The sequence below is a fragment of the Ursus arctos genome, unplaced genomic scaffold (assembly GCF_023065955.2).
Source record: "Ursus arctos isolate Adak ecotype North America unplaced genomic scaffold, UrsArc2.0 scaffold_22, whole genome shotgun sequence".
NCBI lineage: Eukaryota > Metazoa > Chordata > Mammalia > Carnivora > Ursidae > Ursus > Ursus arctos.
Window position 1 is genome coordinate 1,880,337 of NW_026622897.1, and position 16,407 is coordinate 1,896,743.

The 16,407-nt window shown below is 43.7% G+C and overlaps 1 protein-coding gene across 2 annotated transcripts in view; it reads right to left on the bottom strand.

Annotated features, from left to right (window-relative positions):
- Positions 1–16,407, bottom strand: part of PDGFD (platelet derived growth factor D) — a 224,810-nt gene that overhangs the window by 75,656 nt on the left and 132,747 nt on the right. Inside the window, exon 2 of one of the 2 annotated variants that reach the window (XM_026505880.4) lies at positions 715–901. In XM_026505880.4, coding sequence (XP_026361665.1) covers positions 715–901 — 187 coding nt within the window. Of the gene's footprint in view, positions 1–714; positions 920–16,407 lie in introns of both variants that reach the window. The other variant, XM_026505879.4, reaches the window with a different exon arrangement.

Consider the following 16,407-nt stretch of genomic DNA (forward strand, 5'->3'; position numbering starts at 1 on the left):
AGGAGTGTGTGCGGTAACGTACAGGAAGCAAACAAAACCCTCCCTGGCCTCATACATGCTAATTAAGTGACTGTGTTGCTGGGAGCGGACGATTCAGAGAGCAGCCAGGGCTTTCTGGGATAAAGATGCTTGGTAGGGAGAAGATGATCAAGCATAGTTTTCATCGACAGGAAACAGACCCTGGGGTTCCCGGTTCTTCCTCACACAGATCTGAAGCTTGTGATTTCGGGGTAAGGCCCTGACACGGTCCTCACCATCACCCTTGCCCAGCATGGGGGGGAGACCAGGACCATCCCTTACGGCAGCCTGGCTGAGTTCCTGGAGCTGAGCAGGGCCGGACGCTCCGTAAGCCCGTGGCAAGCTTGCCCGCGAGCCACCGACGTGGCCGTGGGGGACGTGGGACACCACACATGTCCGCCTGCTCACGAAGGCTGCTTGGGGCCTGGTGGGACAGGGGTCTCCGGGGCCCCCTTCTCTGGCAGTCTCGGGCCTGTGTTTCTGTGAGAAGCACCAGGGAACCAGGTCCCCTGCGGCGGTGGCCACACTGCAGTGTATTCTGTCTGCCAGGACGGACACAAAGGGCTTTTGGAAAAGAAGGGGGACGACCCACCCTGGGTAGGTGCAGGGGGCCCCTAAGGGAGGTCTGGGGTGAGGGCTTTAATCCGTCTCCTCTTCCCCTGGAAGGTGCCCCTGAAGTGGCCTCTCCCCACTTACCTACAGATGTCATTCTCGGCTTCCTCCAGCCCGAACCGATGGTCGAAGGCGAGCTGTATCCTTGTGTTCTCCCGGGAACGGAGCCGCCATGTGAGGAGCAGATTCCTGGGGTAGCTGTTGGGGAAGCGAGGGCTCTGCACGTGGCCGCTGCCTGTCACCTGGATGGTCTCGTCTCTTCGGTACAAGTCTGTGAGGTGATTGCTCTCTGTTAGTAGTCACAACTGGTAGAAATTAGTATGTTGCTCCAATTACAAGAAAGCAAACAAAGAACAGTTTAAAAACATCACATTTTAAAGCACGTCTTGATTTTGTCTAACAGAAGACCGAACGGCAGCCTTGGGGTTAAACGAGTGTCATCCACGTTCCTTCTAGGGCTCCCACCTCCCAGGTTCCCGCAGGCCCACACAGCCTGCGATAGTCCGTACTTGGACACTTCCTTTAACATGACTCGTGACAAGGAAAACGAACAATTATCTCAGAACTTGGGCTTATTTAGATCAATATTAAAATACGTAAATAATTTCAAATAGTTCCTCCTTCCCTTCTTCCATGTTACCAAAAAAAAAAAATGCTTTTTTCTTTTTCTCTTCACCCTGACAGTGTGACCACGTAGCTTCGGTGACGAGCACGGTGGAACTCAGTAAACACCACCGCGTGCGTGAGCATGTGCGCGAAACACACGCAAGACTCTGACGGTGGTTGGCGACCACTTATTTTTAATTCAAACAGCATGGTCCGGTGGTTTCTCCATCATAAAAATCATTATTTCTTTGCCTTAGTTTTTGGTGACTTAGAGGCCTGATTCTTTCTCTTGTTCCTTTTTTTAAATTTTATTTATTTATTGAGAGAGAGAGAGAGCACAAGCAGGGGGAGCTGGAGGGGGAGAAGCAGACTCCCCACTGAGCAGGGAGACCAACACGGGGCTCAATCCCAGGACGTTGGGATCATGACCTGAGCCGAAAGCAGATGCTTAACTGACTGAGCCACCCAGGTGCCCTTAAAGGCCCGATTCTTATTCTATTTTCTGTGTGTTGTATCATAAAGAACGTGTCTGGTCTTTGTCCTGGGTTCCTGAGAGGGAACTCCTAACCCCTGAGAATGTCCGCGGGGACAGGAGGGTCTTCGTTATTCTACTATTCTATCTCTACTGTTACACCAGTGAGGTAATTAACCAACCGTGGGCCCCTAAACAGTTTCAGGACGGTGGTGGCTAGACAGGAAGACCAGCCCTGTGGTTAGAGGGTTAGGGCTTGGAGCCCTGACGTCAGCCTGACCTCCCACCCCTCCCTGGAGGGTAGGGGCACTGCCAGGGTCCCATCAGTCACATCTGCAGAATGAAAGCCCGACAGAAACTCTGGTTTACACACGGTGTGCTAGGAGGTGACCCGTCCTGAGGACAGGAGCGCACCATGCCTAGGACCGACCCGGACCTCATCCCACGTGTCTCCTCATCTGGCTGGTCCTGACTGGCACTCTGTACGGCAACCTTAATAGTAAAATTATAATTGGAACAATAGCACTTTCTTGAGTTCTGCATGTCATTCTTGCAAAGTTTCAAACCAGATGGGTTTGTGGGGGACCCTGAATCTATAGCCAGTTGGTAAGAAGTACAGGTTGACGGGTACCCCCCCCAATCTGCAGCTGGTGTCTGAAGGACAGCCTCGCAGGTGCTGCGCCCTTCACCTGTGACCTCTGACCTCACTCTGGGTAGGTCTGTTTTTATATCTTTCCCACTATCCAGAGCTCTTTGCATTTTAGATTTTGGCTGTTTAGACCCTGCCATTAGTGGGCCTCCTGCCACAGTCTATTTGCGTTCTCCCGCAGAGAGCTTACTTTGAGGGCCTGTAATTCAGCGAGCTTGGTCAGGGAGGCTTAAATTGCTGGTGGAAACCACCGGAAGGTGGGGCTGCCCAGGGTGGCTGGCAAAGCTTCCCACAGAAGAGAAGAAGGAAGAGGGAAGAAGCACATGACCTGTCAAAGCTTCTCTCCCTTTCACAAATGTTCCTGTGCAGACAGGAATTACTCTCTCTCTCTCTATATATATATATAGTTTTTACTCGTTCAGCGTTGAACACGTTGCGCTTGCCAGTTCGCTTCTGCATGGGAGAGACAGTGCTGGAGGGGCTCGGAGGGCTGACGGGTGCTGGCTTCTGGAAACCAGGACATGAGTAACATCTCTGGCTCTGTGGCCACCTCCAGTGCACTCAGCCACAGACAGCCTCCCAGGGGCCAACACACATGTCTCCTGGCTGACCCTTCCCTCCTCTCTTCCCTGGACCTTGTGCTGAAAATGGAGCCATGAAAATTACCTGTCTGCTCATTGCATAGGGGGCTTACAGGAAACGAGTGAGGGCTATCTGCTAGGAAGAGGGAAGTGAACTATCAGCCAGTCGGTCAACAATCACTAAACACAATGTTTTGCAGTGTTTTCAACCCTTCTATCACCGGACTTTTACCTTTACAATTGGTGCCGTATTTCCTTACCTTGAGTACTATTATTTGCTTAATATTTCTCTAAGTTAACTTCTTTTTTAGAGAGTGAGAGCAGGCGTGCATTCACAAGTGGGTGGGAGGGAGGGACAGAGGGAGAGGGAGAAAGAGAATCCCAAGCAGACTCCCCGCTGAGTAGAGCCCGGTGCAGGGCTCAATCTCACACCTTGAGATCAAGAATTTAAGAGCCGAAATCAAGAGTCGGATGCTTAACTGACTAAGCCATCCAGGCGCCCCTCTAAATTAATATTTTTAATCAAAAGCAAATCTTTTTTTTTTTTAAAGATTTTATTTATTTATTTGACAGAGACATCCAGCGAGAGAGGGAACACAAGCAGGGGGAGTGGGAGAGGAAGAAGCAGGCTCATCGCAGAGGAGCCTGATGTGGGGCTCGATCCCAGAACACTGGGATCACGCCCTGAGCCGAAGGCAGACGTTTAACCGCTGTGCCACCCAGGCGCCCCCAATCAAAAGCAAATCTATTATAAAATAAAACATTTATCGGTGTAAATAATAACTAGATAACCACTTGCCATGAACAGAAGGTAACCGTAAATCTAAATATATAACTACTACATTTAACAACCTGCATCTGTGTTCACATTGCTCATTTATCAAATAAGAGGTATGAGCGGCCCGTTTTCTGTCTGGTCTCTTTTGGGGGTACTGTTCAGTGGTGTGTGCTTTTAAGAGTCCAGATGCTATGTTACGTCTGGCTGTAATTTCAGAATGCTTAAAGAACAGTCCCTGTGTCTGTGGACCTGAGAAGCAAAGCTGGCGCACACCGTGCACGGTATGTAGGCCACACACAGAGGAACAGGAAGCGCAGAGTGTAAGGCGTGGTTGCTGGAGGCAGGGAGAGCTACAGGGCGAGGGCGGTGAATACAAGGTGTGGGTTTGGGATCCTGCAAAGACCTGTGCAAAAAACTAGATCTGGAGAGGAGTCCGAGTGGGACCAGGTGGGACACGGGGCAGGTGGGGGGACCTGCAGGCTTTAAACGTAAATGACAGACAGTCTTGACAACCAGGCAGAAGTACTTGCACTCGATAGAAGTGGACACGGGAAGGCTCTGCAAAGGGCAAAGTCTTGGGGGTGCCGAAGAAGATAAACAGGGGACCAGCACCTGCTGGGGGAACATCTCCGAGGCAGTGGTCATCAGGGTCTGACCTAGAAGGGTAGGGCACAGTGAGTCCACGTCAGGGGAAAAACCAAGAAGAACTTGCCGTTAAGGAAAGGAATGTGAAGGGCTGAGTCCAAGGTAGCAGCCACGGGCTGATCCAAGGCCTGAGCCCAGTGGTGACACCGACACACGGCGACACTGGGAGCTCAGTTTCGATGTGGTGAGAAGGAATTCCAGTGCAAACTTCAGCAGGCTTCTGGGGACAGGACCCAGACCTGCGCTGGGACACAGCAGATGCGTGGTGAGGGCCAAGAGGACGAAGAGGAGCCTCGGGAACGCAGCCCTCCCAGGACCTGGGCTCTGGCGCACACGGCCGGGGACATCAGGCACACGGACCCACAGCAGTGCGTGTCTACACCAACTAATCAGGAAAGGGGCAGGTGCACGGACCCACAGCAGTGCGTGTCTACACCAACTAATCAGGAAAGGGGCAGGTGCATGGACCCACAGCAGTGCGTGTCTACACCAACTAATCAGGAAAGGGGCAGGTGCAAAAACTGAGTGGTCAGTACTGTCAAATGTAGGGGCAAGACCAAGGGATGATGCACGGAGAAAAGACCACAAGCCCATGACACAGTGTACAGATTTCTGCAAGAAAGGTACTTGTTTTTCAGTAGAACATCATTAAAGCTAGATTGTCTTCAAAGCACTAACTTGGGTTATACACGAAATGCCTATAATATATAAATATATAAATATAAATATAAATATAAATATATATATATATATATATATATATATATATATATATTCTTTTTAAAGATTTTGTTTATCTGAGAGAGAGAGAGAGAGTGCGCACAAGCAGGGGGAGGAGTAGAGTCACAAGGAGAAGCAGAATCCACACTGAGCAGGGACCCCAGTGCAGAACTCCATCCCAGGACCCTGAGATCATGACCGGGGCCGAAGATCCAGTCCCAGACTTGATGCTTTTAACCCCTATGCCACAGAAGGTGTCCTTCCTTCTCAGTCGGAAATGTGCTAGAGGCAATTTTATTTATTTATTTATTTTGTTTTAATTTAAAATCAATTAATTACCATTCAGTGTATTATTGGCTTCAGAGGTAGAGTTTAGTCATTCATCAGAGGCAATTTTAGATTCTTCGCTATCTGTAATCCACTTTGACCTTTGAGTCACACTGTTTACATATAATGTATAACTTCGTGAAGACTCAGGGCTATTCCTAGCAGAAGAGTTATAATGAATTACAGTACAGACAGCGACATACCAGGTTTAACCCCAGGTTATATACAAAGGCGCACTTGTGAATGAAAGCGTTCACTTTGGTGTCCAGGGTAGCGAACATGTACGGAGCAACGATGATGTGCCAGGCACGCCAGTAAGTTTACATACGCTCCTTCATGGGATCTTCACAAGACCCCCATATAACTAGTAAATATCCCCACTTCACAAAGGAAGCTCAGAGAATTTAAGGAGCTTGGGACCTCGGGGCACGAAACTAGCGGTGGACACGATTTGACCCCAGGCAGTCCGTCTTCAGAGCACGGCCTTTAACCGGAGCATTGTCCCAGATGCTAAACTACAAACCGATGAAACACAGGATTTTTCATAGAGAATAATTTCTTTTTTTAAATTTAAGTTCAATTAATTAACATATAATGTATCATTAGTTTCAGTTGTAGTGTTCAGTGATTCATCCGTTGCATACAATATCCAATGCTCATTCCATCACGTGCCCTCCTTAATGCCCATCACCCAGTTACCCCATCCCCCCCCCAGCAACCCACAGTTTCCTAGAGTTAAGAGTCTCTTATGGTTTACCTCCCTCTGATTTCATTTTATTTTTCCCTCCCTTCCCCTATGATCCTCTATTTTGTTTCTTACATTCCATATGAGTGAGATCATGGGATAATTCTTTCTCTGATTGACTTATTTTGCTCAGAATCATACCCTATGTGTGTTTATATGGCAAGAATATAAGTCTTATTTTACATTCTAATTCAGAAGGAAGTTTATATCCTCATAAACTCTGAGTTACGCACGTGATCTTTTTTTTAAAAGCCAACTGAAAAAAAAAAAAAAAGCCAAATTTATATTTGTCTATTCTGTCCCCAACCCTTTAAACAAACTCAGCTCATCCAGCCAAGTATCAAAGGAGCTCATGGAGAGTCATGGCAGCCCCATCACCTGTCGCTGGGATTCACCTACAGCAGTGGTTCTGTGTGGTGCCGAAATCAGACTCATTAACATCACCTGGGAGCTTGTCAGAAATGCAGATTACTGGGCCCCACCCCAGACCTACGGAAGCAGAAAAGCTGGGGGTAGAGACCAGTACTATACGTTTTAATAGGCCGTCCAGGTGATTCTACTGTCACCTCGGTTGGGAACCACCCACCTGGCTGACCACCGCCCAGGCTCCGCCATCTTGCTCGTGATTCCTGGCTTCCCCGGTTCCTGCTCCTCCTCGCTGTGACTCTACACCTCAAGTTCAGTCTTTCATCTCACCTCCCCAGCTGATGACCTGCCTCGGGCTCACTTTCCTGTCTGTGACCTGGGAGCCTCCTCCAGTTCATCCTTTCTGCTGCACAGTGACCCTACTGTGAGAGGCTACCTGTCTTACTGACTTCGACACAGAGCACCTGGGTGTCACCCCTTTGTCTAGCTTCCTCTGTGTCATGGAACACAGTCATTCCTGGTCCCAGCAGATACACGTGGTAATCCATCATCACATAACATAATGTTTAGGAGGGAATGGAATCACGAATATTGGTAATACTTTTATTTCTTCTCAGATCATAATATTACCTATGACAACATAAAATACAAAGCCCAAACGCTGAGTGGTTAAATAGGATTAAAATACTTGACCACAGGAACAAACAATGATATAATTGCAGACCGTGTCACCTCACACAAATTCACTGGGACAGGACAGGCACACACACTTGCCCCCACCGTCCCCATAAGACATCCAGGAACCAGCACATGACTGACAGTCACAAAAGCAAAGAATGGTTACCGGAGGCAGAAAATTCCTCATGTGAAAAGGGATATATTCCAAAATTTCATTTGCAAAATGGCTGTGCCATAATTATTCAATATATCATAGAAACAATGTTTGCCTAGACTACAGCCGAATGACATATAAACCGCGCAGCCCCACTTCTGCTGCTAAAAAAACCACAATAAGACTACTTAATTTTTGGTAGGGAGCAATATAGTTTATAAGAATCCAATTTTGTAAGTCCATCATAAATATAAGTTTCTGTAACAAAAAGGGAGGTAGTAATATCATTGCTCTCATTCTGCTTTTTTCTTTTAAATTAAATTTTGTTTTGTTACGTTAACAGGTAGTGAAACCAACACAGAGAAGTTAAAGTGATTTGTTGCAAGCCAGAGGAATGAAGGCTGCTGTGGGTTAAGAGTCTTCAATTTAACGTTGCCATGTTCCGGTCCCGGTGGCTTTCCCCCATGACAACACACGGCAACATTAGACTAGACCCACCACGTCATCCTTCTGGCTTCTGTTTCCTCAACTGATATTTTAGGGGGCTGCATAATGTGGAGCTCAAGATTCCATTCAGGTCCAAGGGCCATGACACCTCACCAATTTTCTTGTACAGGGATGGAACTGCCAGTGGGTTGACCATCACTAAGTGGTCAAGGGCGAGGCAAAGATGGGACAATGGAATCTGAAATCCCAAATCTTCGATGGGATAGACACTTTTCCATCTAACAGTGATTTTATACATAGCTGGATTCTGTCATCTAAAGTAAGAGTACAAATGGATAATTGCAGCAAGTTGTTCAAACACACACGTAGGAAAATCATTGCTTCTTATAACTAGAAAAGTATCCCAGGCACACAGCTAGCTACTTGCACATAGATTTGTGCTGAACACATTATGGAAGAATTTAAATAAACCTTTCAATGTGGGAACAATGTATTCTATGTTTAGCACTTTTTAAAGCTAAGTGAGATAAAAATTGAAAATATTCAAAGGTGCTTCATTATTTCTTTGAAAGTCTCATAGAAAAGTAAAAAGTCATATGCAGAATATTACATTCCTTGAGGAAAAGGACTATGCCTTGTAACTCCAGTGCCTTGCTAGTCTGGGCAAATGGAGACCCTCAAAATATATTTGTTAAATATACACACGGATGGATGGTTACCACAAATAATGCATATTCAGAGTTCTTAAAACCTGGAAGTATCTTAAAGTAAGACAATAGAAAAAGGATAGCTTTATCAGAAATAAAGTTGAAAAATGCCAAACTGTTTTCCTTTCTTTTTTTTTTTTTTTTTGAGAGAGAGAGAGAGTAAGGGTGGGGGGCAGAGGAAGAGGGAGAGAGAGAATCTCAAGCAGATTCCCCGCTGAGCATGGGAGATCGACACTGGGCTGGATCTCACGATGCTGAGATCATGACCTGAGCCGAAACCAAGAATCAGACTTTCAACCAACTGAGATACCCAGGAGTGCCCCAAATATTTTATTTTAAGAAATTCAATTTTGATGTAGCCTGTGGGCCTGACATTGGGGGGGGATATATTAGGCATCAACATTAAAGGATTATTTTGGGGAGAATTCCACTGAAATGGTCCTTCCTCCTATTCTATACGATTTCCATAAAAATCTGTTAACCGCCAGGTTCATGACAGCCAGGCTGTACCACACTTGGAAAACCCGGAACCAAGAAAGAAAAGAAGAACGCTGGAATAAAAGCAGGGGAGTTTGCTGTTGTAAGTGGGGGCCACGCTCAGATCTATCGAGCACCATATAGAGTCAGGTGACTGACTGGACCCCGGAGGTTCCCTTCGGGGGCAAGCCCCCAGTTTAGAAGAGTACGCTCGGCAAGACAGTCAGGGGTCAGGTCTGTGCCTTGCCTAATGTGTTCTTAGTATTACTACAAAGCTAAGTCAAATTATCTTTGTCTCCTCCCTTCACCGCTAACAACAGAGAGTAGAAAACCTTCCTAGGATGCAAAATAGTACCTTCCTTAGTAAGACACAGTGCGGTGCATTGTTGAAGACGCAAACAAGAATCCCAGGAGAGGTGGAGAACATAAAAGAGGGTAGGGCAGGGAGTCTCTAATTTTAAAATGAATAGGTCAATTTGTAGAACAGATCCTAAAACACACAATTGGGATGAAATTGAATTTAATTAGGAGATAATTTATGGGAAATTATCTAACTTAAAAAGCAACGGGTTGGAGTCTCACCATGTGAACTGCTAAAGGTGAAAATTACACTTCGTTAAAAATGTTCATTTAAAAATCAGTGTGAGAGCATTTTCAACATTTTTTTCCCCTCAGTGTTTCCCAAGGCACCGAAGCTTGTAATCAATGAACTAAATTCTTCCTGGGACTGTTGGGGGGGGGCATCGTCATTAAAGACATTTTGGTTAACACCTGACATGTGTTCCTAGTGAAAACTAGTCTTCCCAAATCCCCTACCAGCTCTCAAACAAGTCACCTGGGCTCATTCTGCTTGTAAGTGTCTCAAGAGCAAAGCTGATTAAACATCAGACATCTATTTAGAATTCTCCAGCAGAGATTTTTCTAAGAACTCCAGCCATAATACAAAAACCTTTCTATTTATGAAGATTCAGGGGGGAGGGTGTTTGTTGTCTGCCAGTTATGTATTATTATTATTTTTTAATTACAGTACCTTTTGGCACAAACCAAAGTGTTAATGTTTTATAAACAAACTTCCTCAGAGTAACTATTTGGAGAGTGTTTTTGGAGAGTAATCACTTGATAATTCCCTGAGCTCAAAATTATTCTTCTTTAAGAATTTGAGTCTATCAAAGAACAAATAAGTACCGTAAATTCTTCTTGGATGCTTGTCAGACATAGTCACCAGGAATGTCGTGATGCCCAAAGTACTGGCCTGATGGTTACTACTCCTCACCTCACCAGATCCTTTAATGCCCAAGGTTTTGTTGCATTATTGCAGAGCACTGAGCAATGACCGGAGCCCCTCCCACCCACAGGACGTCTGCTCCAAGACCCTGGGGAAGCCTGAAACCATGGAAAGTACTGAACGCTATGTACACTAAGTTTTTTCTATACATGCATACCTCCGGGAAAGCTTAATTTATAAATGAGGTACAATGAGGGATCAACAACAATTACTAATAATAACCTACAACAACTGTAACCATATACTGTGATAAGAGTTGTATGAATGTGGGCTCTCTCGTGGTATCTTACTGTACTCCCACTTCTTGGGATGACGTAAGGTGACAAAATGGAGCTAGTTGAACCATGTGGGCGCGCTGACACAGCGTGAAGCTACTCCTGACCTTTCAACTATACATCAGAAGGAGGGTCATCTGCTTCTCACCGCAGATGACCCGGGGTAACAGAAACCGGGGAAAGCAAAGTCGCAAATATGGGGTGGGGGACTACTGTATACTCTCTCCCTTAAAATAGCTTCTATGTTATAGGTATACTACAGAAATGATCGTAAAATTCTAGTAAAGTGAAAATTAGTTTTGGTCTATATTTAGAACATTAAAATGAGTGAAAATAAAGATTGCCCAAAAATATCTATGCTGCATTATATCTCATTAGGATAATTCATATTCATTGACTCTTTAATAATTCTCTTTTCTTCTACTGTAGTCTTTTTGTGCTGTGATGTTGTTTACATGTGAAAGACACGAAAAAAAATCAATAACATTCAGAACTGTGGCAGATGGGGAAGGGCAATGTTGAGTGGCATGACACGAAGTTTTACAGAATCAAAGAGACCTTTTCAATTATACTAACTTAACACCTAGAAAACAAGACAATCGTAATGACAAAAAGGTTTGCTTTCATCATCGCGAGCACAGCTCAAAGACAGAGAAAGATAAAAGGCAAAATAGAAGGAAAAGTCATGCCCAGGAAAAACCAGATCTCGCCTTTTTTCTAGGAAACACTGATTATATGAAAACTAAAATTCTTACGAACATCGTCAAGGAAGACTAAAGTACGAACTTGGAGTCTTCACAGAGAACAAGAATTTTCTGAAGTTACTTTACGGAGTAAGTTTCAGGAAGAAGTCATTAGTCTAACAAAACTGCCTGGAATCTGAACAGTATGGAACAAAGAAGATGATTTTGAAATATCCTCATGATTAAAAACTTGATTTGTGTGATGAAGACAGAGCATTCTCCCAATCACAGTTGACTAAAGAGTCATCAAATCCAAGAGCAAACTAACTGGCAGTTCCTGTCAGGATCACATGGCTTGTAATTTGTGATCTGTATATACCTATCTCTCTATTTGCTACGTGCATTAATTCTCTCTCATGTAACAGACACGAACACATCGTGTATATCTATAAGTAGGTATTTATTAAGTTGTGTGGCCTCAGTGCTCTTTATAGACTGAGTCATTTTTCAATACTGAATGTCACTGAATTCCAGAACTCTTTTTTCACATATTAATATTTCAAAATAGGGAAATATTGTATGATTACTATTAAAGATAAGTGTCCACCTTTTAGGAAATGGAGCTAGTTAGGGCAGAGTTTTCTGTCTAAATTTAGTCATCTGATTTCAAACTCAGATATTTTCACTGGTAGCACTATATATGGATGAATTATAATTTATATTTGGATATTTAACTGTAATTTAAAATGCCTTTATAAAGTCTGAATTAAGTGGAACACTAAAATGAAAATGTCTTTGTGCATATAAATGAGTATGGAAAAACAAATGAAAACTATAGATACAATAAAAAATGGAGAAATGATGTCTCATCCATATTCTCTTGTAAAGAAATAACCAAGTGCTTCACAGGACCAAAGCTGAGGAGAGACATACAAGTATATAAAGCTGAATTTAGACTTACCATTGAGCTCTAAGAAAACAAACTCCCTTCTTACCTCAGACAATAAAATAAAGGCAGGAGAACTTATTATATATCTCGGAATAGGTCCAAGAACTGTCAAAGCTAGGAGTTACTAGTGCAAATAACTCACATATCGTGATGGTGATAAACATCTGCTGTCAAAACCTGGGAGCTTTCAAGAGATTCGACCGTCTGCTCTGGTGATTGGTAACTTCTGTTTAAGCCAAACGTGATATGACAATTAACTAAACAGAAAATGCAGATGGGTTCCCAGTACTCCTCAATCTTTCTTAAATTTTTTTTAAGGCCAAAAAGTGCTAAGCTAAGCAAACACACACACACACACACACACACAGAGGTTATGAAAAAGGTCATGTTACCTCGGTGCTATGTCTCCATACTGAAGGACAGAAATAACTTGAAGACTTTTGAGACTCAGTTCAAAAAAGGCTGGAACCCACTTCCATTGCGATAATGAAATAAAAGAGTTTATATCTTTTATGGATGAATTCATGCTATTACCACGTTATTTAAAAAGAGTTTTGTGTGCTTTCAGAGCACATGTGTTTTCCCCACAAAAGCTATTACTAAAGCCATGCTGGGTTTTATGGCGGATGGTGCTTTAGAATGAGGCCAGCCTTCTGTCTGCTTGTCGGTCTCATGCCGACAAGTCTCTTCAGTATTGTTACCCGATCTGGTGAGCCTTCTGTAAGGATTCGCCCCTGGCCCTATGCATGGTCACAGAGTGGTGTTAGTCAGGAGAGGTTGGACAGCACCAGCCTAAATCCCACTGGTTTTAACAAAGTTTGAGTTCTTGCTCAAACAGCATGTCCACCCAATTGGGTTGGGGGGCTCTGCTTCCCGCCTTCTCACTCAGGGACCCGAGCTCATGTGGCATCATGACTGTAATATTAACAGTCATGGCAGGGAACTCCAGGAGGGGAAGAATAACCCACTGGAAGAATTACCCACTGGTTTTCTACATGCTTCTGTTTACATATCCCTGGCCAAACTGATTAGGCCAGACCTAATTTCCAGCAGGGCAGCTCCCAGGAAGTGATGAGCAGCTCTAGTGACAACCTCAATGGTCTACTTGCTTCCTCCACCTTGAAATGAAGGCTTGACTTGTCTCTTTGTGTTCCATTCGGTAGCAGAAACTATCCATACACCGGATAACATCCCACTGTGCTTGTACGATAAATCATTGCAGAGGCGGTGGGAGAGATGGTCGGGAGAGAAACAGATAGGGGCAGAGAATTCACAGATGAATCCTTGATGACTACAGAGGCAGAAAAATGCTGCTGAGTTGTCAGAAAAATACATTTGTGTAAGGGACCTTGACCTTCTTTAGAAACTTGTCTTGTTAGAGATGGCAAATGGGTTTTATTTACCCAGTGGGTAAACTTGAATGGTGATGATCTCCTGCAATACTAACCTCGGATTCTGAGCCTGCATCTATTTTAAGTGGGGAAAATGGAAATGAGCAACAATGTCTGTCATGGGCCCCGAAACAACCCTCGTTTGCACCACTCACTTTACCACTGACTCATACTCTAGGTCTCGTCATCGTTCCACATTTAGGTTTCCTCTTACCTGTTCAACAAGATGACAAATTGCTAGGTAGCAGTAGTATTCACAGTGGGTAGCCAACCAATACTTGCTCGATGAGTATTTGCTTGGGAGTAACAGAACAAGTGGGTGGTTTTCCTGGGCAGGTCAAAGGAATCTCTGGGCAAATGAAACGTGTGCAGCACCTCGTGTATGTGTTCTTCAGAATATCCGCAAACGCTGGATTAAAATAATAATTTTCACAGAAAGCTGACATTTACTAAATATGTCTCAAGTACTACAACGTGCTTAATGTTTACTGGTCTGTTCAGAGCGCAAAGGAACCTTACGCACTGATCCTCATTATTAACACACGTTCAGAAACAGAAAATCCCTTACGTGCACGACAGAGACCAATTTTGTCTCATCTGTATTTACTGACTGATCTTAGTTGTATCGACCACTTCTACATAGCAGACCTCAACTTTCTGTAAGCAGTTAAGCAGGTGGAGGGGGAAGAACTGGACAGATGAGTTACTATTTCCTGGATTCTATTCCGCTCCTCATCTCCTTGCTCTACACACCCAGTCAGTCCGGGGCCGCTCACCACACACAGACAGGCTCACCTCCAGTCCTCAGCCCCAGGCTCAGTCCCCAGGATCCACGGGATATTAATTGAGTGTCCGTTACAAGAGTAAATAAATGAACAAATAAGGGAATTGTATGAGTTGACAGATGATAGAAGACATTGTTGTTCATCTCAAGTACGGTTACGCTGTTTACTCTCTGTAACCTTCTTGTTAAAGGAAAAATTTAATAGCAAATAACAGTATCTTTGATAGGAAAAACTAAGTGAAATGATTGAGACACGGTCGTATATTTGGAGTATATCTATCTATCTACCTATCTAACCATCCATCCATCCATCCATCCATCCATCCATCCATGATAGAATCAGACTGTCAAACTAGAAACCTGAAAATACCCTAACACAGTGTCCTTTAGTGATTACTAAGACATTGGCAATATACCCTTGGCATATGAAACGCACGTCACTGTAAGGCAAGCTTGCTCTCTTTTGGGCCACTCCTGCAGTCGTCTAGAATCACTTTTTCAGATGATATAGAGAAAAGGGTCTGGCCTTTCATAAAGGACAAATCATACCAGCATTTAATGACTGTTGAGTACGATAATGGTGTGTACATACATTGTTAAAAGGAATCTTTCCATGAACTCAAATAGGCATAATTCACACTAGAAAATTGGAACACTCCTTGGAAAAAATGACTAGTGATGTGCCGGCATCTGTCTGGCTTCCCTGGGAGTGCATATATTAATAATATAGCCTCTCACACCACTAGCAGAAAGCAATCTGAAGCTATTTTCTGGGACAAGACCCAAAGTGATCCATCACTCCTTAAGCCTTTACTCAGATCTCAGGGAGCGCCTGCTAGGAATCAGGAGTTACTTTCAGACTGTGTGCCAGGTTTCTGTTTTCACCCTAAGTCTGATGCCTCATGGTAGAAGGGGCAAGTTCCAGGTTCCTTTGTTATAATTGTTTTTGCAAAGGAGAAGAAAAGATAGAACTTTCCATTCCCATCAGCTTAAGACTTCAAGAATATTGCCGTTGGATCTGTTGCTCTGAACTCTTATAATCATATTTTTTTATTTCATTCATAAACCATGAGTAATTGCTTTTAAACTTTACTAGATTTTCTTCTGAAACATACTCAATAAAATTCTAACTTTTAAATTGAGCTACGGTGACTAATCCTCTGTGAGACTGCTACAGAGACCATATGCCATGAGAAGCAGATGACTGAAAAGCTGCTCTGTTTGGTTCTTAGATGGACAGGCTACTGCCTGAAAAAGAAATGAGGATTTTGTTTATTCTCAAGGGGCCTCAGGTGTGAACGAAGCTACATTTTCTTTTTAAAGTGAATCTTGGAAAAAGAGCAGTTTCAGAGACAAGAACTACTATAGGTCATGTCTTTCAGCACTTCAAATAAAAAGAAAAGACAGCATTGCCTTTGCATCTGGAATATTTTTTTAAAAACCATTTTAAAGCACCTGTGCACAAAGGAAAATGGTATATTTAACATTTTCCTTAAATAAAACAGTGCATTTAAAAGCATCGTTTTCTAACTAGTATACGTCTCTACATTAGACCTAGAGAAATATATAGAACAAAACAGGGTTTTGGGAAGTGAGACACGTGAATAAATTGAAAAGTACCAGTGCACTGGGGCACCTGGGTGGCTCAGTAGGTTAAGAGTCTTGATTTCGGCTCAGGTCATGATCTCAGGGTCGTGAGATTGAGCCCCGCATGGGGCTCTGCACTCAGCAGGAAGTCTGCTTAAGCTTCCCTCTCTCCCTCTTCCTTTGCCTCTTGCCCCCCTCCCCTGCTTACTCTCTCACTCTCTCAAATAAATAAAAATCTTTTAAAAAAAGTACCAGTGTATTAATATGCATTCAACTATTCGGAATGTCATGTTTCACCAACTTAAAATATCATGTATGTTTTGCATAGTTATCCAATTTAGCTTTTTACAGATTTTCTGTTTCTATTTTCACTTTTGGTTAAACACAGGGACTGAAAGAAAATGCTCTCATGCATGTTAAGAGCTCACATGGAAAATACACTGAATACCAGCTGGTTTTTACTATTCATTC